This window comes from Vidua chalybeata, chromosome 3, assembly GCF_026979565.1.
Source record: "Vidua chalybeata isolate OUT-0048 chromosome 3, bVidCha1 merged haplotype, whole genome shotgun sequence".
Lineage (NCBI taxonomy): Eukaryota > Metazoa > Chordata > Aves > Passeriformes > Viduidae > Vidua > Vidua chalybeata.
In genome coordinates, this window is record NC_071532.1 from 110033296 (window position 1) to 110049336 (window position 16041).

A 16041-nucleotide genomic window follows, 5' to 3' on the forward strand; every position below is an offset into this window, starting at 1 on the left:
CTGGTGCCTCATCATTTTTCGCTGCACAACCCTGAGATATGAAGTCACAGTGACAAGGTGACAAGAAAAACACAGGAAATGGATTCTGCATGCTCAGCAGAATCAGGGGGCCCAGCTGTGAGATTATTGATGGGTTACTGGGAAGGTTTTCTGAAGACAAGTGGAAAAGGTTCTGCTCTGTGCCAGACCAGAAAGTTGGTGCTGGTTTCCAGTGAACAGTGTCTGTGTCTGTGTCCCTGGATGTGTCCAGCAAACCACAGCACCACAAGGAGTTCTTACACAAGGCAGGATGACACAAGACCTTGGGAATCCTACTCAGAGGTGTCAGAAGAGGAAACCAAAACCTCCTTTTCTCTGTGCAGAGGGGAAACAGAGAAAGGAACTTTTGGGCTGGACATCTTGAGTACTCAAGTGACTCCAGCCTGTCCTATGTGCTCTCCTCTTCTATATGTTCCAGGGAGCAGCAGGTACAACAGTAATTAATTAAATGGATGAAAAAATAGAGGATTTAAGTGAAACTGTGCTGTGGATGTTGAATTTTCCTATAAACAGAATGAAGACGAAAAAAGAAAGAAGCCAAGCCTTTTAGTACAGGTATTTTTTTTTTGCTCTATTGAGATAATGAATCACATGTGAGTTCTCCTGGCTGTGCTACTGAGAGGCTCCTCACTGCCCCATATCTTTAAGGAATGGCTTCTGCTGCAGGTTTCATACTGGGACTGGAGCTGGGACCTTGTAACAAAGCTGTGGCTATTTTAGAGATGAGGTTTTGCCCCTATCACCATGGTTTCTATTCCATATCTTTCCAGGTCCACAGCACTGTGCACAGCAGTCCCAGTGGAGAGGAGGAGGAAGAGGGAGGAAGGGAAATCCTGCTTTACCCTCAGAGTCCTGCCTTGTGCAGGAATGAAGGCATCAGATATGTTGGACAATCTTTGCTGAAGGCTGCTGAGGGGAGGTCCTGAGTATGTCCCAATCAAGTGCCATAAACATCACCCAACTTCCACTGGGAAACTTCCCTTGGATGTTGGAGACTGGACAATTGGCAGCCCAAGGACATGGGGACAATCCTGGGCTGGATCTGCTGCCCTGCCCAGCCCAGAGGCACTGCTAGGGCTGCAGGGACATTGCAACAGCTCCCAGAGCTCTGCAGAGCCCAGGAGGACTCAGAACAGAGGGGAAGGCCCTGCCTGGGCTCTGGCCAGTCTCAGGTGTGCCCAGACAACAGAGGGCATTCCCAGGGTGTGCACAATGAATACACAAACACAGATGTGGAGCCTGAGATTCCCAGTCAGAGCCACGTCCTGCTCCATGTGGGCATATGGAACATGCCTGCAGAAAGCCCAGTGAGCTCTTTTCCCACCAGCAGTTGCATGGTGCCTCCCTTGAGATCATCCTCACTTGTGCCGAGCACCCCCCACAAAAAAACCATTGCCCAAATCAAAATGAGAGACACAAAGAAGGGAACTGAGAAAATAAAGACGTCTGCGCCTATGAAAAAGCAGGACATGGTTTCTGCTTCACATGAGGGAGCATCTGCAGGGCAGCCCCACCACAGGCACCCCACCCAGGCTGGCCCAGCAGGCACTGCCAGGCTCAGCGTCCCCAAAGCAGGGCCAGGCAGGAGCATCCCCAGGGACACACGCGCTGCTCAGCCCCAGCACCATCCCCAGGGCCTTCTGCTGCCACCAAGGCAGTGCCAGCCCCAGAGGCAGCAGGCACAGCAGCCCTCCAGCAGCAGGACATGCACACACGGCCCAGCCCTGCAATGCCAAAGTGCTCGTCTTTATTCAAGCCGGGAAAAGCAGCCCCTGCCCCAAAGACACCGGGGCTGGCACCACAGGGCTCCAGCCCAGCAGCAGCCAGCAGGAGCAGCTGCCACTGCTGCTGTCAGCCCAGCTGGGCAGGGCACAGCAGGGACGGGAGGGGACATCAGCAGATGGGGACATCAGCAGATGGGTCCAGGAGCCAGAAGTGAGGGGATGTTCTTCTCAGGAATTTCCAGGCTTCAAACCCAGCGACTGTAAAAATAAAGCCGAGAAACACATCACCTGCTGTCACTTTGCTTGCCACTCTCTCTGCTGCCCTGCAATGCCCAGGGTGAGTTGCAGCAGACCCAAGCTCTGGGGAGGTGAGGTGCAGTCCTGAGTGCAGACAGGCTGGACCTGGGGTATCTCAGTGCTGGCAGCCCTGGCTCCAGGTCTGTGCAGATGCAGCAAGTTTGGGATCATGTCCCCGGTGCTGCCCAAGGACAGGGAATGTTGCCCTCTTTGGTGGCTTTGGTGAGTGGGGAGGCCCTGGCTGGCCTGGGGCTGCTGCAGCTTCACTCAGGGCAGCTCCAAAGGTCTGAAGAGCTCGTACCTTCATTTTTAGGTCACTTTCACCAATTCTATGTTAGAATTAAATTTGTAAGAGATCCCACTGGAAAAAAAGGAAGATCTTTCTTTAGCCATGGATCTGTTCCTTACCTTTTGCAGCACACACTGACTGCCGAACATCTTCCAATAGGTTTTGAGGACGAGCTGCAGCCATCAAAGCTGCAGAATCCTCCTCGGCGCCTGCATCGAGCTGGACTTCCTGTTTCCATGGACAAAAGCACACACAGCTGTTAACAGCAATAATCTAGGAGAGCAGGATGTGCTTGTATTCCTGCTGGCAGGCAGGGACGCCTCACATCCCGCATCCCTGTCTATTTCCCTGGGATCTCTACATCCCAAAATGGTGTCCAGTTGGAAACTCACTTGAGAAACCCCTCTGACCCCTGATACCTTCTCAACATTCCCACAAATATGCTCACTTCCAATGACACTGATTTCCCCCTGTTGCAGGCTGACATTTGCCACCATCTCCCCTCTTCCCTTCTCACCCGCAGCGCCCTGGACCAACAGGAGGATGAGGGGGAAGAGCAGGAACAGGATCTTCATGGCTGCTGCCTCTCCCGGGTCTTCACAGAGCTGCAGAGGGGACACCAAGGCAATGGGGACAGGCAGGACCCTGAGTAGGCAGGATTCCAGAGAGAGACCTCACACTCACCTCCCTGACAAAGGCTTTGGTGTTCAGGCAGCAGCAAACCCAAGAGGAATGGCAGTGTCCAGATGCCCTTGGGGCCAGGGAATGCTGCTGTGCCCCAAAGACGCTGGGTTTATAGCAGTGCTGGTGGGTGGGACAGGCCCCAATTGCTGCTGGCACAAGTGCCCTGGGCCAACCCGGGAGTGCCCCATGGCTCTGGGGGTGCTGGGGCTGGCCCTGGTCCCTCCCTGCTGCAGGGGCAGGGGCTGAGGTGCCTCCTGGGGCTGTTGCAATCAATGTCACCGTTGTCCCCACGCAACACCTCTTGTGACACCCACGGCACAGCGGCAACGGGCTGGGCAGGAGAGGGATGGGATGGACAAGGCAGAGTGATTCATGCTGGGAAGAGGAGAAATGAGGAAAATATTTCCTTCTTTGTGTCCTCTGATTTTATCAATTCTATAAATACTCAGGTTGGGACGTGGAAGATCAGACTGAATATTGCAAATGTGCTCGGCTTTTTACGGTGAGAGGAAAGCTTGATTGCCTCTCATTTCATCGCAAAAGCCTTCTCTGGGGAGTTTGTACGGAAGATGGATAAAATAAGATCCAGGGTTAGCAGAGGGGAATGAAAGACTACGTAAGGCAGGAGTGATCTGAATATTGCCCACCAAGTTGTCCAGATCTGGAAAGCAATGGCAGGGGAAGCTTTTTGGAGTTTGTCTCTTCTCCCTGGTAACAATTGACAGGACCAGAGGAAATGGTCTTGATTGTACCCAGGAAGGGTGAGATTGGAAATTGGAATCAACTTCTTCACTGAAAAGGCACTCAGACACTGGCACAGGCTGCCTAGGACAGTGATGGAGTCACCCTCCCTGGAGGGATTTAAAAGCCATGTAGATGTGGCACTTGGGGACATTGGTTAGTGTTGGTCTTGGCAGTGCTGGGGGAATGACTAGCCTGGATGGTCTTAGAGGACTTTCCCAACGTTAAAGACTCTGTGATTCTCTGGTTCTTTCAAGAGAAAACCTTCAGTGAAACAGGCAGGGCCCCCCATTGCTCCCATACACAGGAGTACCTGGACACACACAGGTATTGAACCACTCAGGGAATCAAATGCCTGAGGTTTGCTGTGCACACAGGGAGAGGCCCCTGGGTTTGATGAAGCAGAGCACTGTCACCCCAGACAGCCTCGGATGGGCAGAGAGGAGCAGGTTCTCTGTTTGTTCCCTGTGGGGAAACAAATTCAGACATTTGCAGGCCATGATCCATTGGAGTCCTTTCACATGTCACCCAGACCAGGAGCTGCACAGTATCTTCCTCCTCCTCCTGTCTGCTGGGATGGGGTGTGGAGCAGCACAGCCACAGCAGGGAGGGCTGTGGTGCTGGAACAGGACAAGGAGAAGCAGCAGGGACAGCTCCTGTGGGTGACCACGGCCATGGCCACTCAAGGGACACAGCCCCCGGCACAGCTCTGCACATGAGGCCATGGCTGTTGGGGACAAGGGACATCTAGGACTGGCAGGAGCAGCACAGGGATCCCAATTCCCCAGAGGGAGCATCTGCAGGGCAGCCCCACCACGGGCACCCCACCCAGGCTGACCCAGCAGGCACTGCCGGGCTCAGCGTCCCCAAAGCAGGGCCAGGCAGGAGCATCCCCAGGGACACACGCGCTGCTCAGCCCCAGCACCATCCCCAGGGCCTTCTGCTGCCACCAAGGCAGTGCCAGCCCCAGAGGCAGCAGGCACAGCAGCCCTCCAGCAGCAGGACACGCACACACGGCCCAGCCCTGCAATGCCAAAGTGCTCGTCTTTATTCAAGCCGGGAAAAGCAGCCCCTGCCCCAAAGACACCGGGGCTGGCACCACAGGGCTCCAGCCCAGCAGCAGCCAGCAGGAGCAGCTGCCACTGCTGCTGTCAGCCCAGCTGGGCAGGGCACAGGCAGGGACGGGAGGGGACATCAGAAGCAGGTGGGGACATCAGCAGATGGGTCCAGGAGCCAGAAGCAAGGGGATGTCCTGCTTGGGAATTTCAGGGTCTTAACCTCAGATTCTGCAGAAAGAAAGTATACAAGCACATCAGCAGGTGTAACATTCCCTGTCACTCTCTCCCCTGCCCTGCAATGTCCAGGGTGAGGTGCAGCAGAGTCAGGCTCAGGGGAGGTGAGGTGCAGTCCTTAGTGCAGACAGGCTGGACCTGGGGTATCTCAGTGCTGGCAGCCCTGGCTCCAGGTCTGTGCAGATGCAGCAAGTTCAGGATCATGACCCCGGTGCTGCCCAAGGACAGGGAATGTTTTGCTCCTTGGTGGCTTTGTTGAGTGGGGGGCCCTGGCTGACCAGGGGCTCTTGCAGCCCCACTCAGAGAAGCCCCATACCCACAAGGGCTTGTACCTTCTCTTTTTGGCCTCTTAGACTAATTGTAAAAGCAGGAGAGATTTTATCAGGTTGTTGCCTAGAATGAAATTTGTAATAGATCCCTCAGTATAAAAAGGAGGAAACTATTCCTTCAGGCAGAGATCTGGTCCTTACCTAAGACAGCACACATGGTATGGTGAACATCTTCCAACAGGTGTTGCGGGGGGGCGGCAAATCCCAACGGTGCAGTATCCCCCTCTGCGCTTGCATGCACTTGCATCTCCTGTTCCCATGGACAAAAACACACACAAACCAATTACAGCAATAATAGTAACCATAGTCAAAATCGTGATCATAATCCACTCAGCTGATGGATAAGAAGTGTCAGTTTTGTGCCCCAGGAAATGCTTCCATCCAAACCATCCTCCGTCCCCCTGGGGCTCTCTGCCATCCCTGTGCAGGGGAAGAAATTCCCAAACAGGAATAGCTGGGTGCAGGCTTGGAGCCTGAAACCTTCCTGACCTACAGAACAAGGCAGGATTCTGTCCCCATGGGATTTCTCCACCCTAAATCGTTGTTGATTTGGAAATGCATTGGAGAAACTCTTTTGACCTCACTCCTCTGTTACATTCTCATCGCTCCCACAAACACGGTCCCTTCCAGGGACACTGAATTCTTACTGGTGCAGGCTCACACTTTCCCCCATCTCCCCTCTTCCCTTCTCACCTGCAGCACCCTGGACCAGCAGGAGGATGAGGGGGAAGAGCAGGAACAGGATCTTCATGGCTGCTGCCTCTCCCAGGTCTTCACAGGGCTGCAGAGGGAACCAATTCAATGGGGACATGCAGGACCCCAGCCTGGGCTCTTTGGTTCACCAAACTGCAGAGGGGCTGCTTCCCAACCACTGCAGATGATATTTCTTCTACCTTTCTCTTTAAAAACAATTCTTAGTTTTGTGCCACTCTCCAAACTTTGGGAGTCTTTCGTGTCTCTATCTCCTGGAAATAGATTACCTCAACTGATTTTTTGAATTAATTTCCTTTAAGGTATTCCAAAGACTTTTCCCCAGAGAAGGGGTGCTGGACCTGGGGCCAGTTTTTTTCCAATCCATTGAAAATACAAGGCCGGTGAAATGTGGGGGATAAGAGAGGTAAAATTGCTACTGAAAGTTATGGAAAAAGAGCTCTTTCGCTCCTTTGGGTTTCATGTGTCAAACACATGCCCCAAACACCCTGCCCAGACAAATCAGCTTCCCTGGCATCAAGAATATTCTCCCAGCTCAGCTTGGCAGGGCACATCCCCAATTCCAGAGCATTCTCAGGATTCCTGGCAAGGCCATTCCCCAGCCCCACACTTGCTGCCCCTGCCCTGGGCAGCACCAACCCAGTGAACTGCCAGAGGGCAGGGGACTGTCTTGGTGCCCAGAAATGGGAACAGAAATTAACCTTTGCAGCTACTGAAAGCCTGAAATGATGGGAAATCGAAAAGTCTCTCCAAACTTTCGAAGGGAAAGCCTTCATTCCCCCGGCAAAGATGATCCTGGGTTCCTCCAGCAGCACCAAGGCATTTTTCCAGACTATCCTGTCCTTGGAAACCTCAGTTTCACCTTCCACATGTTCTGGCCTCTCCCATGAAGACTTTTGTTGTCTTTCCCAGAAGAATCACTGTGGTACAACAAATCACTGATGGCCAAATTTTACTAGCCCAAAGTACTTCCAGCAGTTTGTGCTTTAGGAGATGCCGCTCTGCTGGGCTTTGAGCTGGGACCCTGAGTGGGCAGGATTCCAGAGAGAGACCCCACACTCACCTCCCTGACAAAGGCTTTGGTGTTCAGGCAGCAGCAAACCCAAGAGGAATGGCAGTGTCCAGATGCCCTTGGGGCCAGGGAATGCTGCTGTGCCCCAAAGACACTGGGTTTATAGCAGTGCTGGTGGGTAGGACAGGCCCCAATTGCTGCTGGCACAAGTGCCCTGGGCCAACCCGGGAGTGCCCCATGGCTCTGGGGGTGCTGGGGCTGGCCCTGGTCCCTCCCTGCTGCAGGGGCAGAGGCTGAGGTGCCTCCTGGGGCTGTTGCAATCAGTGTCACCGTTGTCCCCACACAACACCTCTTGTGACACCCGTGGCACAGCGGCAACGGGCTGTGGGGCCAGCAGGGAAATCTTTGGGATGGGCACAGGAACTGCAGGGTGCAGGCACAGGCACCAGTGAGGTTCTGGGGGAGCAGAATCCTTCTTTCACAGAATCACCTCTGCAATGTTTTGGGTTGGAAGGGACCTGAATGATATCTCTCTCCACCCCTGCCATGGACAGGGACACTATTCACTATCCCAGTTTCCTCCACGTTCCATCCATCCTGGTCTTGGACAGTCACAGGGATGGAACAGCCACAGCTTCGCTGTGCAACCTGTGCCAGGGCCTCTGCACCCTCACAGGGAAACATTTATTCCCAGTATCCCATCTCACCCTGCCCCTTGTCTGATTGAAACCATTCCCTCTTCTCCTGTCCTTTTCCTATGTCTCTTCTCCTCTGATTGAAGAACCGGTGTGTGATGTGCAAAAACTCACAGAATATAGAAAACAACTTTGGGGACTGCAAGAACATCTTATTAGACAAGAGGTCTGTGCACCTGCCGTGTCAGGGGGATGAGCAGGGTTCTCTGTAGTGGCTCTCCTGGCAACACCAGGATAGATGACAAGTTCTGTCAACCAGGTGATCCAACAAAACTGCACCTCCCTCTAATGCCAACCCAGCTGAAGAAATACAAGCTGCATGCAGCCATCACTTGTGAATCCAGTGAGTTTGATGCCAGCCATGCCAATGGGAGAAGTGACAATCCTTGCCAGGCAGGAGGGTCTGTGCCATGTGCCCAATTTGGCAATTTCCCCTCCAGGTGTTTGGCAGAGCCATCTGGTCCCCCCAAACTGGGCTGAGCTGCTGGGGATTTGGCAAATGGAACTTGACATCTCAATTGTGCTGCTTCACAACCCAGAGATGTGAAGTCACAGTGACAAGACGACAATCATTAAAAATGTGGGAGAGGGATTTGGGATGCTCAGCAGAAGCAAAGGCACCATCTGCACGCACTACTGCTGGTGGGTTCACTGGGAGGGTTTCTTGAAGGGTTTCAGAAAAGGTTCCACTCTGTGCCAGAGCAGCAGGTCAGTGCTGGTTTCCAGGGAGCAGGCTCTGTGTCCCTGTGTCCATGGATGTGTCCCTGTGTCCCTGGATGTGTCCAGAAAACCACAGCACTGCAGGGTCCTTACACAAGGCGGGATGACACAAGGCCCTGGGTTGGGAGTCCTTGTCAGAGGTGTCACAAGAGGAAACCAAAGCCTCATTTTCTGTGCTGCAGGGGGAGAAATAGGAAAAGGTACTTGTGGGGTACCAGTGCCTCCAGCCTGGTTTCTGTGCTCTCTTCCTCCTGATGCTGAAAGGAGCAATAGGAAATATAATCATGAAATGATTTGAATGTACAGAAAGATGGAAGATTTAAGTGATGCTACAGTGAAGCTGTGCTGTGGATACTGCGTAGTCCATATAGACATAATGCAGATGAAAGACAAAGCAAACCTTTTTGTTCAGGTAATGATTTTCTCCCTATCAAGCTCCAGTATCACCTGTGACTCTCTGTATGTCTTGGCTGTCCTCCATGACATCCTCCACACCAGATGCCTTTTAGGAATGGCTTCTGCTGCAGCTTTTGCAGCTGGGACTGGAGCTGGGACAGTGTAACAAGGCTGAGGCTATTTTAGGGAGGAGGCCTTGCCACTGTGTCCACAGTTCCCAGTCCATGTTGTTCATGGCATGAGAGCAGGGTCCAGAGAAAAGAATGATATCTGGGCCTACAAACACCAGGATAAGGATCCGGCTCTCCCAGAGGGAGCATCTGCAGGGCAGCTCCACCACAGGCACCCCACCCAGGCTGGCCCAGCAGGCAGCATCCCCAAAGCAGGGCCAGGCAGGAGCATCCCCAGGGACACACGCGCTGCTCAGCCCCAGCACCATCCCCAGGGCCTTCTGCTGCCACCAAGGCAGTGCCAGCCCCAGAGGCAGCAGGCACAGCAGCCCTCCAGCAGCAGGACACGCACACACGGCCCAGCCCTGCAATGCCAAAGTGCTCGTCTTTATTCAAGCGGGGAAAAGCAGCCCCTGCCCCAAAGACACCGGGGCTAGCACCACAGGGCTCCAGCCCAGCAGCAGCCAGCAGGAGCAGCTGCCACTGCTGCTGTCAGCCCAGCTGGGCAGGGCACAGGCAGGGATGGGAGGGGACATCAGCAGAAGGGGACATCAGCAGATGGGTCCAGGAGCCAGAAGTGAGGGGTGTTTCCTGCTTGGGAATTCAGGGTTTCAACCCCAGATTCTGCAGAAAGAAATTATACAAGCACATCAGCAGGTGTAACATTTCCTCCCCCTCTCTCCCCTGCCCTGCAATGCCCAGGGTGAGGTGCAGCAGAGTCAGGTTCAGGGGAGGTGAGGTGCAGTCCTTAGTGCAGACAGGCTGGACCTGGGGTATCTCAGTGCTGGCAGCCCTGGCTCCAGGTCTGTGCAGATGCAGCAAGTTCGGGATCATGTCCCCGGTGCTGCCCAAGGACAGGGAATGTTTCCCTCTTTGGTGGTTTTGGTGACTCCTCTGCAGAGCATGAATTATCCCCTTGGGACTGGAGGAGAGTGGGGATGCCCTGCCTGACCTGGGGTGCTGTCGCACCTCTCATGGCAGCTCCAAGCACTTTCCCTTCCCTCCCCTCAGCTCTGCCTTGAATCCTCAGGGGCACTGAGCTTTTAGCCACTCAGGGACCTTTAAACACCTTCTGCCATGACAGCAGCGTTTGAAATTCCAAAACTTACTTTTTGCAGCAAAAGTAAAACCTGGAACATTTTCCCCGGATGCCATAGGGGAAAGAGCAATTCAGAAGTGAGCAGTATCCCTTTTCTCGCAGACATTGTTTCCTGTTTTTTGGGGCCAAGGAGGATCCTGCACAAAAAGAAAGAGGTCAAAGTGAGTGTGGCATAAATGTCAAAAATGTGTCTAGTTCCAGGGCAGCTGCTGCTGGCTCTGAGTCTCAGTCTTGTACGGGAACTGAGCACCAAACCCAACATCTTAAACTCTCCAGTCAGAGTTCTTTTTTTCTACAGCAACGTGTGCATGTGGGGAAAGACAGAGGGAAAGACCAGCAGGAGCTAGAGGAGTTGCTGTGCTGGATCCTCAGCAGCCCAGACCTTCCTCACAGCAAATCCCTCCCAAATGTTATAAATACCTGAGACTTGTGGTCGCTTACCAGGACCTGGAAAACCCCTCTGATGGGGGTTCACACCTCAGCCATCTCCCCTCTGTCCCTCTCACCTGCAGCACTGTGAACCAGCAGGAGGAAGAAGGGGAAGAGCAGGTAGAGGATCCTCATGGCTGATGCCTGTCCTGGCTCTTCTCGGGGCTGCAGAGGGAACACACCAAGAACCAAAGCAGGGTCAAGGATTTAGGGGAATCTTTGTGCCTGGAGAGGCCAAGCTAAATGAAGTCTTCTCCAATGCACTTCACCCCACCAGGCAGCCCAAAGCTTGCTGCCCAAACATCCTGCACAATCCCCTGAAGGCAGGAAAGTCTTCCCAGCTCAGCTTGTAAGTATCCATCCTCAACCCCAGATGTTTCCCAGGATTCCCAGCCAGCCCACTCGCCATCCCTGTGCAGCACTGCCCCAGGAAGAATCAAGAGGGCAGGGAAGTGTCTTGGTGGCCCAGAAGTGACTCCCCAGTGACCTACCTGAGAAAGGTGTAGGTTCAGAGCACACCAAGGCAGAAATGGTCTGTAACAAACCAAGCTGGCATCACCTGTGGGAAGAGTCCAGATCGGGGAGTATCCCTGTGCCCCAAACAGGCCGGTTTTGTCCCGTTTCCAGGGGGTGGGACAAACCTCAATTGCTGCTGGCACAAGTGCCCTGGGCCAACCCGGGAGTGCCCCATGGCTCTGGGGGTGCTGGGGCTGGCCCTGGTCCCTCCCTGCTGCAGGGGCAGAGGCTGAGGTGCCTCCTGGGGCTGTTGCAATCAGTGTCACCGTTGTCCCCACGCAACACCTCTTGTGACACCCGCGGCACAGTGGCAATGGGCTGTGGGGCCAGCAGGGAAATCTTTGGGATGGGCGCAGGAATTGGTGGGTGCGAGCACAGGCACCAGTGAGGTTCTGGGGGAGCAGAATCTTTCTTTCACAGAATCACCTCTGGAGTGGTTTGGGTTGGAAGGGACCTGAAAGATCATCTCTCTCCACCCCTGCCATGGACAGGGACACCTTCTACTATCCCAGGCTGCTCCAAGCCCTGTCCAACCTGGCCTTGGACACTTCCAGGGATGGAGTAACCAGAGCTTCTCTGTGCAACCTGTGCCAGGGCCTCACAACCCTTAGAACCAAGAATTTCTTCCCAATATTCCATGTAACCCTTTCCTCTTTGGCCTTTGAAGCCATTTTCCCTTGATCTGTCACTCTAGACCCTGGCCCAAAGTCCTTCTCCAGCTCTTTTGCATCTCCTTGCAGCACTGGATAGGGCTCCAAGGTTTCCCCAACCCTTTCTCTTCTCCAGGCTGGACACTCCTAGATAACTCAATCTCTGTGGTTTATGTTTTGGTATGTATGGGTCTACTTTTTAAGTAAGGTAGAAAATGAAAAACTCTTTTGAGCCTTCTGCTCCATAACCCCATCACTGGGCCAAGTTCTGCTGCCAAGCCATCATCGTGAGACAAATCTGAAATATTTCATTAAGGATGTCATGTGTTTTGGGGAAAGGCAGTTGCAGGATAGAGGCATCTTCGTAGGAAGTGAGAGGATGAAGTTATCCATTGAAACAGGATGGAAGCAAATACCAATAAGCAACAGCCTGGCATCTCTGCCAAGTGCTTCATACCCAGCTGGAAATTTGGAATTGGCCAGGGCAGCATCCTTGAATAGAGAAATCTTTTTCAGTAGAACCAGAGCCACTCATTATGAACACACATGTTCATGGATCATGATCATGGACACATTTTCCACAGAGGGTAAGGTCAGCCTTAGCAGAGGAAAGACATTCTAACCTCAAGTTGTGTCCAGGTGGATGGGGAGAAGACCCCCAGCTCCCACCCTGCAGGGCTGGTTACCCATCTGATCCAGAGGACCCCTTTGTGATGTCACCCGGACAGCTCCCTTGGGAAATCTATTTCCCTCTAAGGTCCATAAAGGTCTCCTTGAGGTGTCCCCACGGGATCATCCCAAGTGCTCATGAGGGCAAGGCAGTCCCTCGCTGCCCTGTGGTAGGATGGGATGTGGAGCAGCACAGCTCCCAGCAGGGTCTCTGGCAAGGAGGGTTACACTGGGCCCAGGGCCTCCAGGTGGGGAATGAGGGGTTTTAACCATTCCTGTTTTCCCAGGAAAAGATTTCTGCATAGTAAGAAATAAGGGATTTTGGCATCTGAACACATTCCGACAAAGGGAAGCTGAGTTCTTTAACCAGCCTTTCTCTTGGCACTGTAGGTTAAGGGATGTGTAGACCTTGAGAGCTGTATAGCTCAGAAAAACTCAAATTAAGGAGCAGTTTGCACCATAAATTGTTGCCCTCTGGGGTTTGTGCATCAAACCCCAAGCAGGATCATGACCACAGTTTCAGTGCATGTTTGAGTGACCAATGCTAAGCAACAACAATTTATTTAGAAGGAGGGAAAGCAATTCAGAACACATTTGGATTTACTCTACATCATAAAGCCTTTTGCTTTGGCAATGAAGGGAGTGTGAAGCTTTGCAGCAGGATCCAGTGGGTTTATGAGTAAGGAGATTCCAAGCAAATTTGTAGGCTTAGAAGAAATTTTCATTACTCTTCAATGAATGGCTCATCAACATCTCTTACGTTCCATGGCCTGCACAAAGGAAAAAAAAAATATTTCAGATTTTCTTTCTGCTTATATTCCCTCCCTACTCACTCTCAGCCCATGCTTTTTTTATCTCCTGGACACAAATTCTTCCCAAAATAGTTCATGTCATTTGTAGTCATGTTGGGACAGCTCTATGCAATTACACCTGTGAGTAAGGAGACTGTTGCCCTATTGTTTAGGAAAAGCAGGGAATTAAATTGATATCCCTAGATTCTGGGATGAGTGCATTCATTCCTGAGTGAAAATAGAAGATTATTTTCATATGATAATTTAATTTTACAACAAAAACCTCACCCTGTGCCTCAGAGCATTTTCCAAATGCTTCTTGGGCAACACGTAACACTTGAGTCAACACAGAACACTTGACTGTCCTCATGGCATAATAGATTTTTTTTTTTCCCTTATACCTAATTTAAATATTCAGGAATACCTTGGGGTTTTAGGAGGCAGGCAAAATATTTACTATTTCTCTGCTCATCCTGCAGATGAGCTTTGGTGAATGCCAAACTCACGGTTTGCAGCAGGAGCGGAACCCAAAGCAACTTCCAACTTTAATCAGGTGGAAGGGACATCCTCCAAAGTGACAGGTCCCTCCTCTACAGAAAAGCATTTCCCTCCGGGGCGAAGACAAACCTGCAACAAGAACAAAATGTTTCCTTCCCCCTTGTTCTGCAGGGCAGGGAATTGCAGTGGAAGGGTTTCTCATTCCTTGAGCTGTCTTTGTCACAGCCTTGGCTGTTTTGAAAGGCCGTGTGGGCAGTGAGGTTACAAAGCAGGTCTAGCACAAACACTGGGCTGATTGATTAATTCCTGACTGGCTTCTAGCAATTTTAAAGAGAAGTGGTTAAAATGTGCTGGGAATTTTTCTTCAGGTGCACAAAAATCTCTTTATAGCAACTCTTTCCTGTCTTACCTGGAGAAACCTGGAGTGCCAAGAAGAGGAGAGAAAAGAGCAGGTAAAGGATCTTCATGGCTGAGAATGTGCTGTGGCACTGTTGGGAGAAGGAGCAAGAAAGATGTAAGAGACAGTCCCTGGGATCTGCAGTCTCCTGAGCTAGACACTGTGTTAATAACAATTACATTTATATAAATTTTATCTTCAAGCTTTCAAAAATAATCAGTAAAACCCTGACTATTGTGTGGTGCAAAATGTTTTCAGGACATGTGATCATTAAGTTACTTTAATAGTTTGGTAGCTCAGATTTATTTTCCATTTTGCAAATAGTCCTTAGCCAGAATAGAATCATGGAATCCCAGAGTGGTTTGGATTGGAGGGAACCTTGAAACTCATCTTGTTCTAACCCCCAGGGCTGAAACACCTTCCACTAGACCAGGTTGTTCAAAGTCCCATCCAACTTGGTCTTAAGTACTTCCATAACTTTATTTTTAGCTAAATTATTTTACCTAGTAAATAAACAGCATAAAGCAAAATTAGGTGATAATACTGTAAAAATTACAAACTTCAGGGAAAAAAAAAAGTTCATTTTGTAATGTTTAAATTTATCAAGAGATCAATTTGCTCAACATCTCCAGTCCTGGTCTACAGACAGCAATTCTAGAACAGTACAATCAATTCAATTCCCATTTGAAAAGAAAATTTTAAAAGCAATACCTTCATTGGAAGAGTTTCAACTAATATTAGGATTAACTTTATAGGATAAGATAGTCTAGCAGGGTGCTTATGGGTAAAAAAGTGGGAGTTAATGTTTGATATCCTGGCATTAGGAATGTTCTGATCTGTCACAAATGATGGTGTCTCAAGCAAGTAATGGAAATGAGATTGTGCTGAAATGTCAGAACTGATAGAAGGTCACCCAAACTGTTTCAAAATTAGTATTAGAAGTTTACACAAGTTTCTATATATTTGAAAACATCAGGAGAAATAAGGATATGAAGTGAACAATTCTGAAAATTAAATAAGGGTTTTAATGTAGAGACATAAAGAAAGAATACTATATATAAAATATGTATTATATACTATATATTTATATATAAATATATAAATAATATATTATTTTATACCTATTATGCACTACACAAATATTGTATAACTATTTATAATATGTTTCTATTCAAAGGCTATATATTTAATGGAAATATATAGATATAGACATGCAGATTTCCACTGAGAAGTCACCAATTTTTCTGGACCACAGACCTCTCTAAAGTAACCTGAACCAATCAAACATTTATTTTTCCTAGGACTTAGGGAGCAGAAAAAATTATTGAAGCATTCTAGGTATTAACATATATTTGAAGTACTTATTCAACATGTTCAATTTTCCAAAATCTTAGGTTTATCAGTTTAGTTACATACAAATTGAAGTTAATAACACAGAGATTTGGGAGTTGGATTTTTGAGGAAAAAACAAAAGCTGGCTTTGAAAGAAAAGAACTGAGACATTACCAGGTGTCAGGTGAGCCCTGAAGCCAAACAAGACTTGCTCTTGGTCCTTTCCCTCCTGAAGGCTTTGGTTCTGGGACTGGGATGCTCTTTTATAAGGTGAGACTGGCAAAAAAGACTGACAAGTACTTTTTCTTCTCAGCCATTCATTCAACCAATCCAAAAATTGCTCTTTTTTTTTCTGGTGGCCTCTAATCCAACCAGAGACCAGCTGCTTTTCATTTCCCAATGATAAAACTGAGGTTTCTCTCTGACCCTGTTTAAGCTTTTTTTTCCTGGAAAATGCCATGTTTTTCGTGAAATACCTCTTGTGACACTCCAGTTTGTGTAAGATACGTTAACCCACCATGGTATGTGTCAAACATCTTGGGACATAGGTTGAACTGCCTA

General features: G+C 50.2%; 3 protein-coding genes across 4 annotated transcripts; all 3 read right to left on the reverse strand.

Moving 5' to 3' along the window:
- Positions 1-1764: 1764 nt before the first annotated feature.
- LOC128786253 (antimicrobial peptide THP1-like) lies at positions 1765-7100 on the reverse strand. The gene is made up of 4 exons (XM_053939398.1): positions 6808-7100; positions 2867-2954; positions 2469-2577; positions 1765-2021 (listed from the first exon to the last, which is right to left on the reverse strand). The coding sequence occupies exons 1-4, from the start codon at positions 6880-6882 to the stop codon at positions 2009-2011; spliced, it is 285 nt and encodes a 94-aa protein (XP_053795373.1). The 5' UTR covers positions 6883-7100; the 3' UTR covers positions 1765-2008.
- A 2304-nt stretch (positions 7101-9404) lies between these two features.
- Positions 9405-12313, reverse strand: LOC128786252 (gallinacin-1-like). 2 transcript variants are annotated; one of them, XM_053939396.1, is made up of 5 exons: positions 12251-12313; positions 11119-11186; positions 10705-10792; positions 10209-10335; positions 9405-9723 (listed from the first exon to the last, which is right to left on the reverse strand). In XM_053939396.1, the coding sequence occupies exons 1-5, from the start codon at positions 12282-12284 to the stop codon at positions 9711-9713; spliced, it is 330 nt and encodes a 109-aa protein (XP_053795371.1). In that variant the 5' UTR covers positions 12285-12313; the 3' UTR covers positions 9405-9710. The 2 variants fall into 2 exon arrangements, with proteins under 2 accessions (XP_053795371.1, XP_053795372.1); XM_053939397.1 differs by lacking the exon at positions 12251-12313 and adding an exon at positions 11269-11457 and having other exon boundaries at positions 11119-11161.
- Positions 12314-13000: 687 nt separating this feature from the next.
- LOC128785242 (gallinacin-2-like) lies at positions 13001-15694 on the reverse strand. Its single transcript, XM_053937544.1, is given in 4 exon segments — positions 13001-13204; positions 13764-13880; positions 14161-14239; positions 15655-15694. Coding segments are annotated over 3 exon segments (312 nt in total). The 5' UTR covers positions 14219-14239; positions 15655-15694; the 3' UTR covers positions 13001-13067.
- Between the last annotated feature and the right edge of the window lie 347 nt (positions 15695-16041).